Genomic DNA, 18,654 nt, shown 5'->3' on the forward strand with positions numbered 1-18,654 from the left:
CACAGCTTCCTGTATCTATGTTACCAATCCTTATGAACACAGCAGTCATGAAGAGCCTCAGGCAGAGATGATCCTGCAAAAAATAAGCAACAATCTCGGCCTTTTTTTCCAAATATTAATATTAAACGTGCCTTCTGACATGGCTTTTGGATGTTATGTTGGACATGTGCTCTGATAAAATAAAAAATTTCCCTAGAATATCATGAGAGACTTTGGATTTTGTCATTTTTGCGCATAGATGACAACACAGGAATTCGAGTTTGCCAAGAGGATGAGCGAAATAAGCAGACACTCACTGAACACTTTTACATGACAGTCATCCAAACAAATCTGCGTACACTATTTGACTCGTGCTGCAAGGCTTTCTATCGATGGTGGAATCAGTGACACACTATCAAAGCATGCAGTCTTTTATATATACATGTTTAAAAGTAGAAAAACAAGGAGTTTAAAGCTAACACATTTCCCACACGTTAAGCACTAACGTTTTTCAAAGATCCTGCAATATTATGGATGTACTTGTTTTTCGATGTCAGTGAGGTCAAAATTGCTCATCCTGGCCAGCGGGCATGTCTGAAAGAAGCCCCGTGAAGATCCCGCTAGTCTTCAATTTCCTGCCATGTTAAATCCTGGAGAAAGCATCTGTCTTTCTTTCAGCTTGGGTGGGATCGGCACCACTTCAATCACTTCTTTTATTATTGATATCAGTATGTAATTTCAGAATAGCTACAAGAAATATATGTTTTTCCATTACTTTTTTATATTAATCCTTACTTTGTTGTGTAAGATTTGGAAAAAACACTGGATTTTTTTTTTTTCCTAATGTTCTTTTTGGAAAATCCCTTCTTGTAGTCCAGTAATGACAAAAGTTTACCAGGTCACTAACCAAACTTTTGTTAACATGAAAAGGTTTGTCATTGATACAGCATTTTTGACACTGAGCTTGAACTATTATTGAGTTGGGGCCAGTTGAAAGACTCCAATAGAGACTGGCATGTCCTTGGCAGTAGCCACCCTTCTTTCCTGGACTGTCAGAGTGAAATGTTGCCCATGTGTTGGCTTTTGGACTTTCTCTGACTGTGATGGACGAGTTCCCTAAAGTCTAACTGAACACCATTGGTTGAAGGAGAGCATGATATCAGCCTTTAGTTTAGAGTGTGGAAAAGTGTTGAGACTCAGGAGCAGAACATTTTCCTCGGTACCAGCTCTATCAGTTGGAATTCCAACACAGATATTTTTGGGACCTAGGCCTATCAGTATTCTGGTGAGCTGGATTGCTGCACAGGTATACAAATTCAATATGTGGATAAAGGCACATTTCATTCATAAATACAACAATACCAAGCATCAACCCATTGAAATCGTTACGGCTGGTGAGCAAAAAAAAGTTAACAAGCCCATGATCCACCATGATGATCCTCTATTCTGACAGAGGATGAGCTGAAAATAGTTGAGAGGAATTTTATCAATAAATGACTAGTGAAAGACCTGACATGATGTTCTGAGAAAATCCCACACACTGCCTTATCACAGCAATTTGAAACAGGCGCCTTGTTCCCTAATAGTTTTTAACCCGGTTTTGTGCCCTCTAGCAAGCTGAGAAACACATGTACACACACTGAAGTGTTTTCACTGATCCTGCTGATACGGGAGATGAAAGCACACACTGTCAGCCCCTGGTGAACAAAATAGCTTGTATTATGATTTAAAACAAACAAAAACAAAAAACAAGCCTGCCTGTTATTTTAATACTGCTGTGTGGACTACATAATGGTTACAAATCATTGAAAAAGCACTTTTATGAATTGTCCTTATCTCTGCTGTTTGATCTGAACGAGTCCTTTTCCTTCGGGAGGACACTCTTGGACAGTTATTTAGATGTGGATGTTTAATGGCTTTTTATCTATTCTAGTGTTCAACACAAATATAACACAGCATTGTTGGCATCTCAGAAAAACGAAACAGCAAGGGGAAAAAACCCACCACAGTGACTGATTGCAAGTGCAAATGGGAACCAGAGAATGTGAAATGTCAGGACTGCTGTAGATTTATACTTTACCTGCTCCCCTGGGATCTGCCACACATACACCTACTCCGAGCAGAACAAAAGAGCAGTGAGGGATGTGAAAAAGTATGGGCAGGGAGTCAAAGGTCAAACAGTACAAGAGGATTAGTAAGGGATCTTACAAAGATTGAGGATAGAACAGAAATCTCAGCTGGGGCTTATTTACATCAACCTTTGTAGTCGACTGTACACTCACATACATCTGCCCTCCATATGTTCTACTGTACTCCACTGGGCGGGCTGCTCTTTTTGACTCCTTATCACTCTGCCTCGTCTTCAGTGTCGGATGCCTCTGTGCTGGAGCAGAAACCATTCATGCAAAGGTAGCGGTGATTACATTGTGTTGATACCTGTGACAACACACACGCACACAGTCATTAAAAAAAAGACAGATGCAGAAAAATGCAATTCTAAAAGATATTGTTGCCAGATCTGAAAGAAATTCTTTTTGCAACATACCTCATGGTGGAATACAGATACTGCTTGACAGTTATGCTTTGTCTCACAGCATACACCTTAGAGAACTCAGCAATCGGCAGGTGCGCACGAAAGGAGGCGCTTCAGCTGTCAGCTGACAGATCGCTGAGGTGTAAACTCTCTTTTTAATTGCTACTTGTTAGAGACAGAAAATGAGTAGAAATGAATCACCAAAATAATTATCTTTTTATGAATACACCTGTATTTGTTGTTGTATCTGTCACCGCAAGACTGAAAATCGGGATGTATTGTGTAAGCCTGTTTTATCGAAATATGATCAATGCAGCAGCCTGACGGCCAATTTGGAGTGTTCAATCAGTCTATCATACATGTTTTTGAAAACATACCTACCAAATTTCCTTTCTATCCATTCACAAATAATGGAGGGGTAGAAATTTTACTGGTCTCCCAAGAAGAAAAAGAACAGAGTAAGCAAGAACTTACGACTTCCCTCCAAGCGGTTTAAAAAGATGGAAAAACTTCCGATCAAGATCAAGTAATGAACAGAACATTACTAAAATGAAGTAAGAAATAGGCACATAGTATAACTAAAAATACATTCCAAGTGACAACAGGCAGAAAGGGAACTTAAGAGAATGAATGTGAGCCAAGGAGAAAGGCATGATGATACCACAACCAGAATAAAGTTGTTTTGGTAAAGTGCAGCTAAGATCAGTTATGTACTCAGAGTGATGGATAATAAAAAACAGATGCGTGTGATGAATAAGCCACACCTGACCATGCGCATAACTGCTGATAGCAAAGGCCAAACAGGAAACAGAAGCAAAATGATTTTTAAATAAAACAGGAAAATGACTCACACCAAGATATTTCATAAACCTCAGTTCTAACCCATTCCCCACCTAAACTTCTCTGACACTCAATGTTTTTTCATTGGATCATTTATGACTAATTTGGGGAGATTTTGAAAGCACTGTCATTTGTTTTTGTGAGATATTAACTGATTTTTGAGTGAGAGCAGATTTTGATGTTCACAAACACCGTTTTAATCAATGACAGTGTGATAAAAGGTTTTTTCGCAAGTAAATTGTTTTATTAATTTAATAATTCCCAACCCCTGTGTCAGAGCAAATTAGTGCAATATGAGGGATCATCTGAAGTCGTGTTGGACATTTTCAGATTTAAACCACTTGGTATAATAAATACTCTTTCATTCATATTTTCTTTACTATTTCTTTTCACACCACGTAAATGTGAATGAGATGAAATAATGAATATTTTGGTACCACACAAGCCAACACTCGCGACCTGGCATCTGAGTGGTTACCAAATCAGCCTCACACTTCTGGGGTCAGGGGTTCGATCCCAGGTGTGTCCTAACTGTGTGGGCATGTTCTCCCCAGGCTTGCGTGGGTTTTCTCTGAGTATAATCCTGTTTCCTCCCACATCCCAAAAAACATGCAGAGTAGGCTGGTTGAACACTCTAAATTGCCCTTAGGTATGAGTGTGAATGGGTGTCTGTCTCCTTGTGCCCTGCGATTGGCTCAGCACCGATTCAGGCTATCCCCCGCCGGATGCCTGTAGTTAGCTGGGATAGGGTCCAGCACCCCCTGTGACCCTTGTGAAGATAAGTGGTTTAGAAAATGAATGAATGATTAATAAACCAACACTGCCTTTTTTCGCTCACCATGGGGTCTGTGTCACATTTTATAATTCATTTAAGATATGAAAAATCAGTATAATTGTGAGTGACGTGTAGGGGAAAAATACAATCCTTTATACTACACACTAACATAAGAGATAAAAGATACTAACTCCAACCAAAACACCAGCATCTAACCATGCCAAATAAAGGCTGCCTCAATCAATCAATTGAGGGGTATAAAAATTCAGGGATGATAGTACATACCTGCAGAGAGGTCAAATCATCTTGATCCTAAACATGCTTGGACTGGGTGGAAAGGTCACAATGACCGCTAGAATGTTTTTAGGTGCAAGTGTTTGAAGAGAAGCACATCCAGATGTGCAATTGCGTGCGGCCTAACAGTTAATGGTCCACAGTGACTAGCTGATCACAAAGTGCACTCACCACGGGAAAACAACACATAAAAGCTCTGTCTAAATAAAATCCTGAAACCCCTTGACAGGAAGACCCCATTACTGCACATGCATCGATAACAGTGGTGCCCCTTTGTGCCCTGTGGCCCCGATATCCATCTCCTCCCCTCAGTGGGTTTTTACTCAGGCTGTGCAAGTCTGTCTGTCGAAGTGTCCCCAGAGAAACAACATAATGGAGTTAAGGACCCCACTTATGTACCATGCAAACCAAATTTACCGTAACTTTGTGCAAGATCCCCCACTTTGTGTTCTTCGATTTGTATGATCACACTAGAGGACAAATACAAAGTCTGTCAAGAGCACCCCCTTGAAATATGCGCTGACACGTGCTATAAAGATATTCAACACTTGACGGCTTTATTTCTCATAAATATTTTATTTTGATCAATGAAACCACAGGAATGTGAAATACAGTTTCTCCTAAATGAAAGATGCCAAGTAGATAAAACACATGTGTATATGTTCAAGGTGTTGTCACAAAAATTTAGTAGGAAACCCCACAAAAGCTGAAGCGTTATATTATGTTTGAAAAGAACTATTTTAACCACAATGTCATACACATGCGTGAAAACACCACATCCCATATTGTCCAATTACATACCACTCAACAACTCCTGTGAAAGCAGACAAATGTTTTACAAAATGTCGAAATTTTACAATATGTTGAAACAAACATAGCAGTGCCTTGAAACATGGCTCACAAAATCGACGTTTCCCCAGGGCTAATCAGGGCCTTTTTTCCACTTGTCCTCTTCGGGTTCAAAATTCCATTTTCAAAAGTCTTCGAAATGTGTTCGTTCTTGAGAAACATCACATCAAAACATAGATTACAATTACTAAATTACAAGTTGGGCCTGTTGTTTTTCTTTCTTACCATGAACAAAGAAAAAAAACTAGTTATGATCCTCAGAAAACACACTGCAAAATACACACCTGGTACAGTATTTCTCCTGATAATGGTTTCCAGTGCTCAGAAGATAAGGCACTAGCTCATAGTGACAGGACAGATAAACACACAGGAGTGGTACCCGTCAAAGGTCAATATATGTGCACCCACTAATTCTACATTTTTAACGTTCACAGTTCTTGTTTGGTCTGTTGAGGTTCTACATATTGACACTAAATGTATTAGTTTTCCAACTGTATACTTCATCACAGCCTTTGTTGACTGGTGTAGGCAAAACCACCTCTACATCCACACCAGTAAGACAAAGGAAATGGTCATCGATTTTCGGAGGAATCCTCAACAGACCACTCAGGTGAACATCCAGGGTACAGACATTGAAATCATGGAGAATTTTAAGTACCTGGGTGTTCACCTCAACAACAAACTAGATTGGTCCACAAACATAGATGCCCTGTACAAAAGGGGCCAGAGCCGCCTCTACCTACTGAGGAGTCTACGGTCCTTTGGAATGTGCAGGACACTGCTGAGGACTTTCTACGACACTGTGGTGGCATCTACAGTGTTTTATGCAGTGCTCTGTTGGGGATGCGGGAGCACGGAGAGGGACAGGAACAGGCTGAATAAGCTGGTCAGGAGGGCCAGCTCTGTTCTGGGCTGTCCTTTGGACTCTGTGGAGGAAGTGGGAGAGCGGAGGATGCTGACCAGGATGATGTCCATCATGGACAGCACCTCCCACCCCCTGCATGAGTCTGTGGAGTCCCTCCGAAGCTCCTTTAGCAATAGACTGCGGCACCCTCATTGCAGGAAGGAGCGCTTCCGCAAATCATTCTTCCCATCAGTTGTCAGGCTCTTTAACAAAAAAATGGCTGAGTGTTAAGACCTACCGTATGCATGCATGTACATTTGTGTATGTATGTATGTATATATGTGCTAAGCAACACACTTATTTATTTATATATTTATTCATGTATTTATTTCTTGACCTACTTATTACCTATCTATTTATGTCTAAAATGCCTTTCCTATTCCTGCATCCTCACCCTCCTGCTACTGTGACAACGTAATTTCCCGAATACGGGATGAATAAAGTTATCCAATCCAATCCAATATATATATATATATATATATATACATATATATATATATATATATATATATATATATATATATATATATATATATATATATATATATATATATATGTATATGTATATGTATATAGTGGTAGTCTAGTGTGCATAGTTGTCTGTCCCCTTGTGCCCTGCGATCGGCTGCCCACCGATTCAGAGTGTCCACCGCCTCTGGCCCAGAGCCAGGTGGGGTAGGCTCCAGCACTCCCCGCGACCTTAATGAGGATGAAGCGGTTCAGAAAATGTGATGAGATGAGATTCTCTATACAAATATTTTACCCGACTTTTTCCAGATGTTTGCTGCCACCTGCATGCTGAGCAAAGAACGTGATGCCAATAACAAAGGTGCATATTTTTGGGGGGTTTTGTCTAGAAAATACGTTTCTCCCAGGAATCAATCCAGTTACAAATATTTGCAATATGAAAGTATTTATTTATTTGATGTGCTTTGAATAAACACGAACAAGCTGAACAGGAAAAATAAAATTGTCACTTTTACACAAAAACGGAGGGGACGAAGTTGTTGACACCCTCAATTGAATATGTGGTTGCAAAACCTTTAGTAGTTTAGTGCCTTTGGCACTGGATGGTTTGGCAGAAAGGCAGTTTGTCATAAACGTCAGAGATGGAGTAATTTTACAGCATATTTGAGAATATGTATGATACTATTTAATCAAAATACAGCCTGAATAGGAGTCAGATTTTTGCAGTTTGTGATAAATCCGAATGATTTTTAAATCAGTCAAGAGTTCAGCGCATTAAGAGGAAATTATTGGAGAATATAGTAACTCATTTTATATGCGCTGCTGTATTGTATATATAGTATACTAGTAAATAGTGGTCACCAGTCTCCCGACGCAAAATGGCCGTCAGTCAGTTACGCCGCTCGCTCCACCCTTACAGAACATTGTAAGACTCGAGAAACGGAAGTGCGCAGAATTTGTGTGACACCAAGCAGAAAAATAATGCTAGTGTCACATTGAAAACTTTCTTCTCATTGAGAACGGACATTTTTATTTGTTTTCAAGCTAAATCTTACGGGTGAGTGATGACACAATTCCACGTATGCTATCGAAAATGTATGAAAATAATGTATAATAGGCGTTAGACATATCTCTTAAAATCAAGAGCTACAACAAGGCATAGCAGCCACGAGCGAACATTCGGCCTTTTGCAGATAAAGATCAATTCATGCACTGTTACTGCAGGGTTTCCACAAATTGGAATTGTTTGTCCATTGGAATACTTTATCATCTTTTGAGGGGACACGTAACGACATGAAAGCTGACGTTTCTTAACAAATTTTAAATTTAGCAACACTGCAAGGCGTCCGTATGTTCAGATTTAGTAGCTGTTCAAACGTTGGTGATGAAATAAATGGAATAATTAATTGGTTAATATTTCACAGGACCGTTATCATAGAAATCCATTCCCTGATGACTTGATATTGCTGCTGTCCAACGATGTTTACGTTGAAACTCCTCCCTCGTCTCCGTCTACTATACAAGCCAACTTGTAAGTGAAGATCAAACTGTAGTATGTGCGTTCATCTATTTTTGGCATTTACATGACGTCTGGTGTCCTTTCCTCATGACTAGTTTTCCATGGAGACATTCTAAGTGGATGTGTGCGGCCAGCAGTTCCCACTCATAGCACACCATGCAGTGAAGCATCTCGGCAGTACTCGACATCCGCAGACAACAGATATCCACCTCGAAGGGTCCAACTGGAGCCCGAGTTGGATGAGGTGCTTGTGCCACGTAAGCTGTCAGTAAGTCCTCTGGAGACCTGGCTTTCCCTGCGGTATACCCTTCCTCCCCTGCCGGAGTCGGCCCCGCCGCAACAGGAGCATCCTGACCTGCTAGAAGAGAAAGTGCTACCACCCATGAGCAGTGCTGATTTTGAGGGAGGGGATAGCCCGGCGACGCCTCTCAGTTGTAAAAATGTCCTGGAGATCCGGCGGCGCAAGATGAATCATCACAAATACAAGAAGCTGAGGAAACGTACTAAATTCTTGAGGAAGCGAGTGCTGGAAAGCCGAGGCAAGAAAAAGCAGGTATGTTTCCGAGATGTTGGCGGATGGAGATTTATTGGGCAAGTGACTGTTAATGAATTTTATTTAAATTAAATAAAAATTCTCATAAACACCCAGAGACATTAAATGTCGGGTCTTGTAGGCCACCCACAGTATTAGGAATTTGATTCGTATAATGGACTGTCTCCCTTATCCAATGTTTTATTTTTTGATTTGTTGTTCATGAATAAACAAGAATATACATTTTAAACATTCATTTAAATTAAGAATGAAACTAAGTTTAGAAATCTTAAAAATAATGATGCACATAAGTATATTTCTTTTAACTCATTGACTACAATTTACAACGATAGATGTCCAGTTCATTTAAACCAGGGGTTGGCAAACTATTCCAGAAAAGGCCTTAGTGGGTGTGGGTTTTCGTTCCAACCTATAAGAGGAAACCTTTCCACCAATCTGGTATTTAGAAATGGAATCAGTGGATTGCAGTCAGATGCTTCTTGTTTCAGGAGAAACCTCAATGGTTAAACTGTTTGCGTTGGATCGGTTGGGACAAAAACCTGCACCCAATGCGGCCCTTTCTGGAATAGTTTGCCTACCCCTGGTTTAAACTGTGGACTGGCTGTGAATACTCATATTTTAGTGGGAGCACTTTCTGCCAGCCTCTCCCAGTCAGAATGGATTGGATGTCTGGTGCCGTCAATAGCAGCCAATAATTTAATTGATTCATCTAACAGCAGTTTTCGTCATTCAGAAACGTTTTGAGGATGACCTGAAAAGGATCTGGAGGCGGGCCGGGCTGAAGAAGGCTCCAGAGGGATGGGAGACACCCAAGATCTTCATTAAACAATACGGGAACAAGAGGAACTGAAAGTCAACATTTGAGCCAAATCTGTTCACACTGGACTGGTTTGCTTACCCTATTCTCTGTTTTTACGAAATGTCTCAACATTTGAGCGTGTGTGCATTCTCACAGTGCTGCACTTTTTTGTTGAACTCCTGGCGCAATTCCTCCCCAATGCTGTGGATGGCAGTGTTGCCTATCGAAAAATTGTAAAGAGAAAATAAAGTCAGTTGTAGAAACAAGTGTGAGTGTGGTCAAATGAAAAAGTAGATAATAATCCTTGACAGTAAGCCTTTACAGAGCAACCATTTGAATAATTAGTTTCTACATCTAGCTTTGATATTGTGAATCTAAGTGAATTGGATTGCATTCTTGTTAATGGCAGGCAATGAGTTATACAGTAATCCCTCGAATATCGCGATTAATGTAGAGCAGAGATGGCCGGGATAAACGAAAAATCGCGAAATAGGATCACCCCCATTATTACTACCACAATACATGCTTGCTTTACATGCTTTTGCACCTATAAAAAAAAAGTACACAAGTATTATTATTAAAAAGTGTAGATTTTTTAAATATTACAACTCTAAACATAAAAAACTAATGTATTAATATCTAAATATAACATCTATAAAAAAATTATAAATACTTTAAATTTAAACTTAAAATCAAGTTGTTTGTAAAGGTTATTGAGTGGATTTTTATTTTATTTTTATTCAATTACTCAAAGTAGTCACAATTTATTTGAACTGCTAGATGTAAAACATAATTTATCATTTTAGGAAGTATCTTGCGTGTAATTTGTAGGAAAGTTTGCCAGTTAGTGTTGGGTTTCAAGCGCTGCGAAGGCGGAGCGTCTGCGGGCGGCCCTTCCGTCGGACTCAGCATCCAGACTCATGCACGACGACAACACAAACACAACTGCTCGGTCAGCTCTGAAGTTCTTTTGTGGTAGACTTTGTCCGCTTCAAGCCCGACATGGACATCAGTTTGATTCTGCTGCCAGGTGAGACCATTTTTCTTATCTATAACCAATTACACAAAAGGCCGACAAGTTAGTATGTTCCTTAAACTGCCCTAGTTCTTATATAAAGTGAAAAGTGAGAATACCTTCGGTCAAGATGTTTGCTTTTCTGGTCTGCTGTAACATTAAGTATTCAGTTTTTCATGTTTTAATGTATTTTTGTGTGTGTTATTGTTCTTTATTTTGGGGTCAGTATTACAACTTAAAAAGGAAAAAGAAGAAGGAAAAAAAGATGGATGTGAACTGCCAAGAAACATGACTCGTCTTGGCCCAGGGGATTTTGTGTGTGTGTGTGTGTGTGTGTTTATGGGAATTTTTTCATGGTTTTGACCCAATGTGTTTCTTGTTAGCTGTGGGCTGAGAAGAGTAGTCAGCATTTTTTAACAGCCCCCATTTAACATGTCTCACTAATGAATGTTTTTTTCTCAAGAGGCTTTCATAATTGTGTTGTTAAAAGGAACCGGAGGGGCGTGGGGGTGGAATGGGTTTGATGAGGGCTATTAATTCCCTGGGTTGCCATTGGCAGTGATAGGTGAACTAGATCTGCTGAGAATTTTATTTTTAACTCCTTTTACAATGACCACTCTGAAACTAAGTATAAGGAGATCAATTTACTGTTCTTACTGTTATGTCTGCTTTAATTTTACTTTGTATAAATTTCTTATTGGTTATCATTGACGGTGATAGATTTCCACGATCGAAAGCCTCTCCTGATTGATGGATTGGAAATCTAGTGCAGTCAATACGACTGAAAGACGATCATTTAAAGCCAACCCAAATTAAAAGCATTTGGTGCATTAGGTCATTGAGATTACAATTCTGTTCTTCTGTCGCACCTTGTTAGAAATGTCAAGTTCATGATTTTAAGAATGTACGAGAGGTAAATATAAAAAACGATTCATGAGTTTGGCGGAAAAGTACTGCATATTAATGTACCTGTAATTCTGGCATCTTTTTTTCACATTTACGCCAGTCTGTGAATGTGCCTTTGTACTTGGAACCCAGTGTGCAGCTGCACAGTCTTATTCCCACTTGGTGTGAACATTCACAAATCAGTCACTGTGCAGAGTGAAGACATATTTCAGATGTAATTCGCACATTTTAAATTCACCACAGGGGTGATGTTAATCTGATTCCTGCGGTTGCGAATTGTCAACAGATTTGAAAGTTCAATTGGCAAACAAGTAGTAAATAACACTTTTTGATCTTTATTGCCGTTACGACTCAGGAGCAGAGTTTAAATGGCAAATTACAGGGGTTGGGATGAGACTTGGATTTACCTTCACTAATGAAGCCAGTTTTCAGCATTAGTATGTCATTATTTCCCAGTCAGATCCATTGTTATACTGCAAGTAACAAACCAATTTTGTGATCTCGTTGTTTGCTTTAACACAATGGAATGGAAAATGACCACATTTGTTGGGTTAGCAACCAACGCAGAAGTCAAACATATCTGCAAATTTGTTAGTTGTACTGTGAATTTACAGAAATTGGGTGCTGTAAATACCACCAAATTGGCAGATAGAGGCTAGTAACAGCCACCTCCAAAAGAGAGCAGTCTTTCGTGCTAGTCATCCACCCCCTCAAGACCATAACTCAGGAGTAAGTCAGCAAAAACCCGCTTAAATAAACCCTATGTACATCCTACCAATCTGAATGTTTCAATGTGTATATTTCTTGTTTGCAAACCAATTTTCCGTTACTCTAGACATCCAAACAAGGTCATAATGTACCACCCAACTAATAAGTAGCCCTAAATAGCCATTTTTTTGGTCTCTTTCAGTTCTTGCTGTGTTCTTCATGCCAGAAGGTAAATCAGTTCTTTTTTCCATAATGCAGGTTTGTACTTATTGATGATTTTCTAAGAATATGTCTGTGTTCATGACCATAGCATGGGGTCAGCAGAATAGCAACAGCAGACTTGGGGTGTTGGCTGATGCCCGGAACATAACCCTCCCTGTAGGGAGTAAGGCTATCTTACAATGCCACAGCCCTCGCATGGTGTGGACAAGGGACAGACTAAAGGACCGTCAGAGGGTAGTGCACTGGGATGTGACACGCAACACTCCAAAATACTCTGTGGAACGAATCCTGGATATGTCTCCTGGAGCCCGTCAGAGGATCTACAATAGCTTCAACAAGGATCGCATTTCCATACCAGGTTCTGCGTTCAAAGATGGCAACTTCTCCCTTGTCATCAACAGTAAGACATCTTGTCAATATATATTATAGTCATCCTATTTCTTATGCATTTAATTGTTTTCAGGGATAGAAGGAAATTGGAAGTTTATTGCAACATTGGTCTAGTCAAGTCAATGCATACCTATAGGGACATGGTCACAATTCTCATATTTTTGGCTTTAAACACCACCTCATTGGAGTTAAGATTGAGTTTAAAACAGTTCTTTAATTTCTTTGTTTGTTGTAATGGTCTGGTATTGTGTTTAGCTAATAAGCAGGCCAGGGTGTCTACTATTTATTTTGTTAGGTTTGGTTCTCCTACCTTCACAGACCAGAATATTGTGTTTTTAAGTGTTAGTCAAAATATACCTCAAAATGTGCTGTCCATAGGGGGGACTGTTTGAAATAATCTGGTAGTGATCGAGTTGAACCGTGATTTATTTTCCCTCCAGATGTGGTCCAGAGTGACCGAGGCGTTTACACGTGTAATCTGCATCATCATTACTGCCAGAATCAGCAGTCTGTTCAGATTCAGCTCAACATAACCAAGTCAGGTGAGGCTTATTTCTTGTGTTAGTCAGTGTTCATCCTTTATTATACTGTTATTTTAACAGTATGTTACACTTGGTAGCAAACAAGGAGAAGCGATACTGGGATGGAGAGAAGACTATTTTCGTGGTGTTGTTGGGCAGCTCAGTGGTATTGCCATGCGTCAACCGGCACCCCCTTTGGAGAGATGGTCTCCAAGAAGACCAGCAGCAAGTGGCTCATTGGGACTTTCAGCCTCCGGGCGTTCGCCCAGATCGAGCCGACCGCTTGGTGGACCTCTATGCTTCAGGAGAACGTCGAGATTACGGGCCACGCTTTGCCGACAAGAAGATGAGTGTGGCCGAGGATGCTTTTACAGTCGGTGACTTTTCACTGACCATTTTGGACTTGAGGCCAGATGATAAAGGCCTGTACTCCTGCCACCTGCACCACCACTATTGCGGCCTACACGAGAGACGCATCTTCAGACTCACCGTGATAACTTCACCACTTTCCACCACTGTGTCAGCGACCAGCTTCAATGAGGAACCTGAACCAAGTAAGCCTTTCACAATTCAAAGCCCACCTAAAGTTAATTCATAGCATATACTATATGTTATACATGTTAGAAGATGATTGCTGAAAATGTACAAAAGTCAGAACCACTTACCACAGATTATGCACCATTCTCTGACATACATGCAAGAATGTGTGTGCACCACATTTAAAGGTTGTGTAAAGGCCACTTTGATTGGCAGCGACTTGAGTTTTCTGCAACCACTCCCAAAGTGTCGAAGCAGACTTTTATTGCCCGCCACGCCATATTTGTACCGGTCATGAGTTTTTGCAGCTTTTTTGGTTTCCTCATTTTTGACACACTTGGAGAACTTGGGCGGCTTTGTTCGGCTCAGCAGTTATCCTGTGCAATTGCTACTTCTGGACATTAGGAATTCTGAATACATTCTCTGTTGTTTTCGTTTTCAACTGAGCAGAGGGGGGAGGAAGGCACAGCTGTACTTGCAGTTATCAGCATAGTTGGTCAGTTAGGTCAAGTCTCATTCTGTTCCCAATTTTTCCTACAAGAGGAAGAGCGTAGTGGAATAAACAAAGTGTAACTTAGGCTTAACAGTGTCCTTTTTAAATGTCTGAGCTCATTTTTTTTTCTCTTGAATAAAAAGAAATTGTCCATCTGGAGATATTTTCCGAACGCTTAGCTGTGTAGGGGCCAGCAATTTAGGGAGGGTATTAGTTTAGCTCATGTTTGACCCAATTTCCAAAAGTTTCGAGCACGTGTGCGAGACATCTTACATTGTTTCTCAACTTTGGTTTGCTATCCTTTGCTTTACTGGGTCCCTGCTATTTTCTCAGCTGATGAGTATCAGCCTTGGGTGGAGACATGTTTACCAGTGGTCAGCGGAAGTCTGCTGCATCTGTTCAACATCTGCACCAGCTGGGTCATGCAAGGAGAGGTTTAGGGGTCTGCTGTCAGAATGCAGAGCCCCCTCACTCTTTTAAAGAAATGCTCTCCTGGCATATATGGATTGACTGCCTGCCTCTGTTTAGATTCGATTCTTCCTTAAGCACCAGAAATCATCAAGGAATGACAAACAAGATTTTTGCAGTCTCGTGTTGCTTTTATTTGGCGGGCGTGACAGAAATGAAATATTCTTGCAGAGAGAACTGCCAATATGTCAGTGCTGATTACTGAAAACTGTAACACGATAGAATCCAACTTTTTTCCTTGTTAAAGGGGAAAAGGTAGCTCATTCCTTTCATAGATTCAGTCCACACCTGATGATAGAATTCAGTGGGTTTTGAAAATTATGCCAAAATTCTCGAAAAAAGGTTAGCGGTATAAAGATGGCTAATTGTACTCTGAAGACAACCAAACGTGGTAATACATTTACAAAATTCAAAATCTAATAAAAATAATTTATGTTGTCCACTTATGTGTAGAATTCGGGGTTAAAAACTGTGTACTAAAATGATAGTGTGAAGATGATGAAAAAGGTGCATATATTCCTTTATAAATTAATAATGCTGAGTATTTATTGACACTGTATTAAGGATAATATTGAGTATTTATGAATGATGTTGTATGCTACAGTGTAGGCCTGTAGTGCATCATACCGGAACAGTGATTAGTAAGAAACCCTACAAAAGCTTAAAGACTGAAACGGTGAGAATTCCTCATACCTAAGTTGTTGTTGGTGACAGTTGTCAACATATCGTGACCGGACGTTTGGTCGCCCGGACGTTTGGTCTCCCGGACGTTTGGTCGCCGGACGTTTGGTCGCCCTGGTGAATATAATTTTGAGAGCTGGTTTCAACAGTAGATATTTAGATATTAAACTCTCTCTCTCATGAATATAATTTTGAGAGCTGGTTTCAACAGTAAACTCTGTCATGTTGTCAAACGTCCGGCGACCAAACGTCCGGGCGACCAAACGTCCGGGCGACCAAATGTCCGGGCGACCAAATGTCCGGGCAACCAAACGTCCGGCGACCTAACGTCCGGCGACCAAACGTCCGAGTACCGTCATGTTAACCACACACTTAAAAGTCTCACGTTATTTCCCGACTAAAGAAGGATAGCTGTAATGTACATTAGACATTACGTACAAAAAATAGTGATACAAGAAATCAAAAAGTGATTTGCAGACAGACCACATAAGAGAATGTGTCTCTCCTCACACTTTCCTCTCATTTGTGGTCAGTCTTTTTTTTCTCAGGAGAGGGAAAAAAAGGTTCTGGAACATATTTCTGGTGACAAGAATTTTGACATTGAATTCGCCATGGTCTGCCTTTTCTCTTTCTGACTGTGGAAAAATAAACTGAAAAGAAGAAGCCTTAAGACGGTGCACAATCACTATTAATAGGGAATAGGGGCTTGATTATTTTTTATTGTGGGTATCGTACAAAGGGTGATTATAATCGCCTACAACCATAGTTCCAACTTCCAACTAATATACATTAAACTAAATGGTAGCCCAAACACTCAAAAGAGACTCCTATTTACTCAACCACAGTGTTAACAACATTTAATTTTTCACTGCGTAGTGGTCTCTGGAGATCTGAGGGAAAAAAATCTTAAAACATTGATATGAATGAAAATTCTATCAATCTGTTCGGGCTCCTCAAAACCATACCAGCAAATATGGTTGTATTGTGTTGAACCAACATATTATATTTCATAAAAACATACATTAATGACATAAATAAATACAATTTAAACACAACGTGCCAATTCACTGGAGATTGCATTGCGTCAGCCTATTTTCAACAGGAGGGAACTATAAAATCATAGAAACATACATCCTCTTTATTTCCAAACTAACAAATTTATCGCCTCATGCCCAAAGATGTAGAATACACATCAAATTTAGTAATTGCTTTTTATGGGAGAGGACAGTGATATCCAATCAGCAAAAAAAAAAGAAACCAACTTCCCTTTTTTCCATTCTTTTTTAGTCAAAATCACAATGTCAGTGGAATTCCACTGCCACCTTCTAGTGTTTATAAGTGCAGTTACACCCCCCAAAAATTATGGGGACCATGAATGGAGTGGGATTTATCATACATGATTTCCATGTTGCATGCTGGCAGGGATTGAAGAAGTGGAGAGCCCTCACGTGGTGAACGTCATCCTACCCGAGCATCGAAGCTACTTTGTGCAGCATTTGGGCTATTTCCTGGCAACTTTACTGCTTTTGGCCTTCATCGTCATCGCGGTCATTGTGCTAACCCGACGCCGCCAAAAGCAAGGTGGGGTTGACAAGACAGGGATCATAAATAACCAACTCAGTGGATTCAATCTTTTTGATGGGTGTTGCATATTCTTTGCAGGCCTGGCATACGACCTGCGGCGATACGACGAGTAAGACGTCAAAGTGCTTCCAAAAATAAAATGTTTGTCATTTCCATCTTTTTGTGAATTAAACCCATTCAATATCTGCGCAGGGGAAATGTCATAAATGAGGGTGAAAGCTCACTGGACTGCACAGAGCTTAGGACCCGCAACCCAGAGGCGCTCAATTCAGGTAAATGACATTTGCTCTGTCCAAGTGGAAATGACAGATTTTAGTCAAATCATGTGTTTCACCATATAGATTACAAAAATAATCTTCTGAAAGAGAGAGACTTCAGCAAAGACTGCAACAAGGGTGAGTCGTGATGCAATACATGAGGCTTACCTTACAGTAAATAAAAATCTGTAAGTGTCCTCTCCTTCCCTTTTGGTGCAGACTTTGATGGCAAGACATGGAAGTGAGAGAGACGCTTTGGAGATGCCGCTGGCAGGACCAGGGCAAATACTGCAAGAGAGATAGAGATAGGGAGAGATTGAGAGAAAGAGAGAGAAAGAGAGAGAAAGAGAGAAAAAGAAAGAGAAAGAGAGAAAAAGAGAGAAGGGACGAGAAAGATGGGAAACGCTCCTTTGCTGAAAATTCACAGCACAAATATTTTTACCATTTTGTTTTCATTTATGGAATTTAGTCAACTTTATTTGATATTTTATGTTGTGTATTTTTTATGAGATGTCATTCTTCTCTTTTTTTATTATCAGGGAATGTATGTTCCACTACTTCACAACATGTCATTGTATTATTTTGAGAGCAGGGTTTTTAGTTCATTTTCCAGCATTGTCCAGGGCTAATGTGCATGCATGCAGAGCTGTTTGCTCACTGCCCAATATTTAATGATACGTATTTCCTATTTCTTTTGCTTGTTTGTTTGTTGCTGGCACAATTTCTGCTGTATTGTAATTTGCAAATCATCAAGTCATTTACTGTGTGTGGACAGAATCACCACTGGTGATGCATTTTATTGTTACTATTCTTTTTTTAATATACACACATTCTTTCCGAGCGTGTATGCACCCTCTTCAAAAATATTACACATTTTAAAGAGGAACTGCGGTCATTTTCTAATACTTTGAAATATTTCATGCATCAGATTGTTTGAACTGAGAGTGTGCCTTGGTTCAAGTGTGTTAAGTGTGTAGTTCTTTGTTTGATTGCAATTGAGTGATTTAACTCTGGAAATGGTTGGTTGTGAAATTTGTCACCGAGTGATTTTCCCAATGCTGCCCAAACCACAAAACATTTGTTATTCCTTTAACGCTCCAAATCAAATTTTGCGCGTGTGCAGCAGCAGCACAAATCATGTCACACCACCATCTTGCAAGTTTCTGGCGATTAATAAAGTTATCCAATCCAATCCAATCACCTGCATTCTTTAATAATATGTAGGTCTATTAATGACTCCTTGCATCATTTTGTTTTATTTTTCTGTGCAATTATTTTCCCCCCTTTTGTGTCGTATTTTTATACTGGATATATTTGGATGCATTTCAATAAAATCAAATTATTGAATTGAATTGAACT

At 39.9% G+C, this 18,654-nt stretch overlaps 2 protein-coding genes across 2 annotated transcripts; both read left to right on the forward strand.

The window, feature by feature from the left end:
• The first annotated feature begins 7,546 nt into the window (after window positions 1–7,546).
• On the forward strand, window positions 7,547–9,779 carry aurkaip1 (aurora kinase A interacting protein 1). The gene is made up of 4 exons (XM_077608421.1): window positions 7,547–7,699; window positions 8,067–8,173; window positions 8,257–8,714; window positions 9,448–9,779. The coding sequence occupies exons 2-4, from the start codon at window positions 8,122–8,124 to the stop codon at window positions 9,562–9,564; spliced, it is 627 nt and encodes a 208-aa protein (XP_077464547.1). The 5' UTR covers window positions 7,547–7,699; window positions 8,067–8,121; the 3' UTR covers window positions 9,565–9,779.
• Window positions 9,780–10,425: 646 nt separating this feature from the next.
• LOC144081158 (matrix remodeling-associated protein 8-like) lies at window positions 10,426–18,647 on the forward strand. The gene is made up of 10 exons (XM_077608420.1): window positions 10,426–10,543; window positions 12,345–12,371; window positions 12,453–12,764; window positions 13,195–13,296; window positions 13,374–13,829; window positions 16,877–17,035; window positions 17,117–17,147; window positions 17,231–17,310; window positions 17,380–17,433; window positions 17,515–18,647. The coding sequence occupies exons 1-10, from the start codon at window positions 10,516–10,518 to the stop codon at window positions 17,538–17,540; spliced, it is 1,275 nt and encodes a 424-aa protein (XP_077464546.1). The 5' UTR covers window positions 10,426–10,515; the 3' UTR covers window positions 17,541–18,647.
• The last annotated feature ends 7 nt before the right edge of the window (window positions 18,648–18,654 follow it).

The sequence above is a fragment of the Stigmatopora argus genome, chromosome 1 (assembly GCF_051989625.1).
Source record: "Stigmatopora argus isolate UIUO_Sarg chromosome 1, RoL_Sarg_1.0, whole genome shotgun sequence".
In the NCBI taxonomy this organism is placed as follows: domain Eukaryota; kingdom Metazoa; phylum Chordata; class Actinopteri; order Syngnathiformes; family Syngnathidae; genus Stigmatopora; species Stigmatopora argus.

Coding starts and splice junctions, on each gene's coding strand:
- aurkaip1 (XM_077608421.1), top strand. CDS start 8,122: ATGTTTACGTTGAAACTCCTCCCTCGTCTCCGTCTACTATACAAGCCA. Junction 8,174..8,256: donor TCTACTATACAAGCCAACTT/GTAAGTGAAGAT, acceptor CCTCATGACTAG/TTTTCCATGGAGACATTCTA. Junction 8,715..9,447: donor GCCGAGGCAAGAAAAAGCAG/GTATGTTTCCGA, acceptor TTCGTCATTCAG/AAACGTTTTGAGGATGACCT.
- LOC144081158 (XM_077608420.1), top strand. CDS start 10,516: ATGGACATCAGTTTGATTCTGCTGCCAG. Junction 12,372..12,452: donor TGTGTTCTTCATGCCAGAAG/GTAAATCAGTTC, acceptor TCATGACCATAG/CATGGGGTCAGCAGAATAGC. Junction 17,036..17,116: donor CCGACGCCGCCAAAAGCAAG/GTGGGGTTGACA, acceptor TATTCTTTGCAG/GCCTGGCATACGACCTGCGG.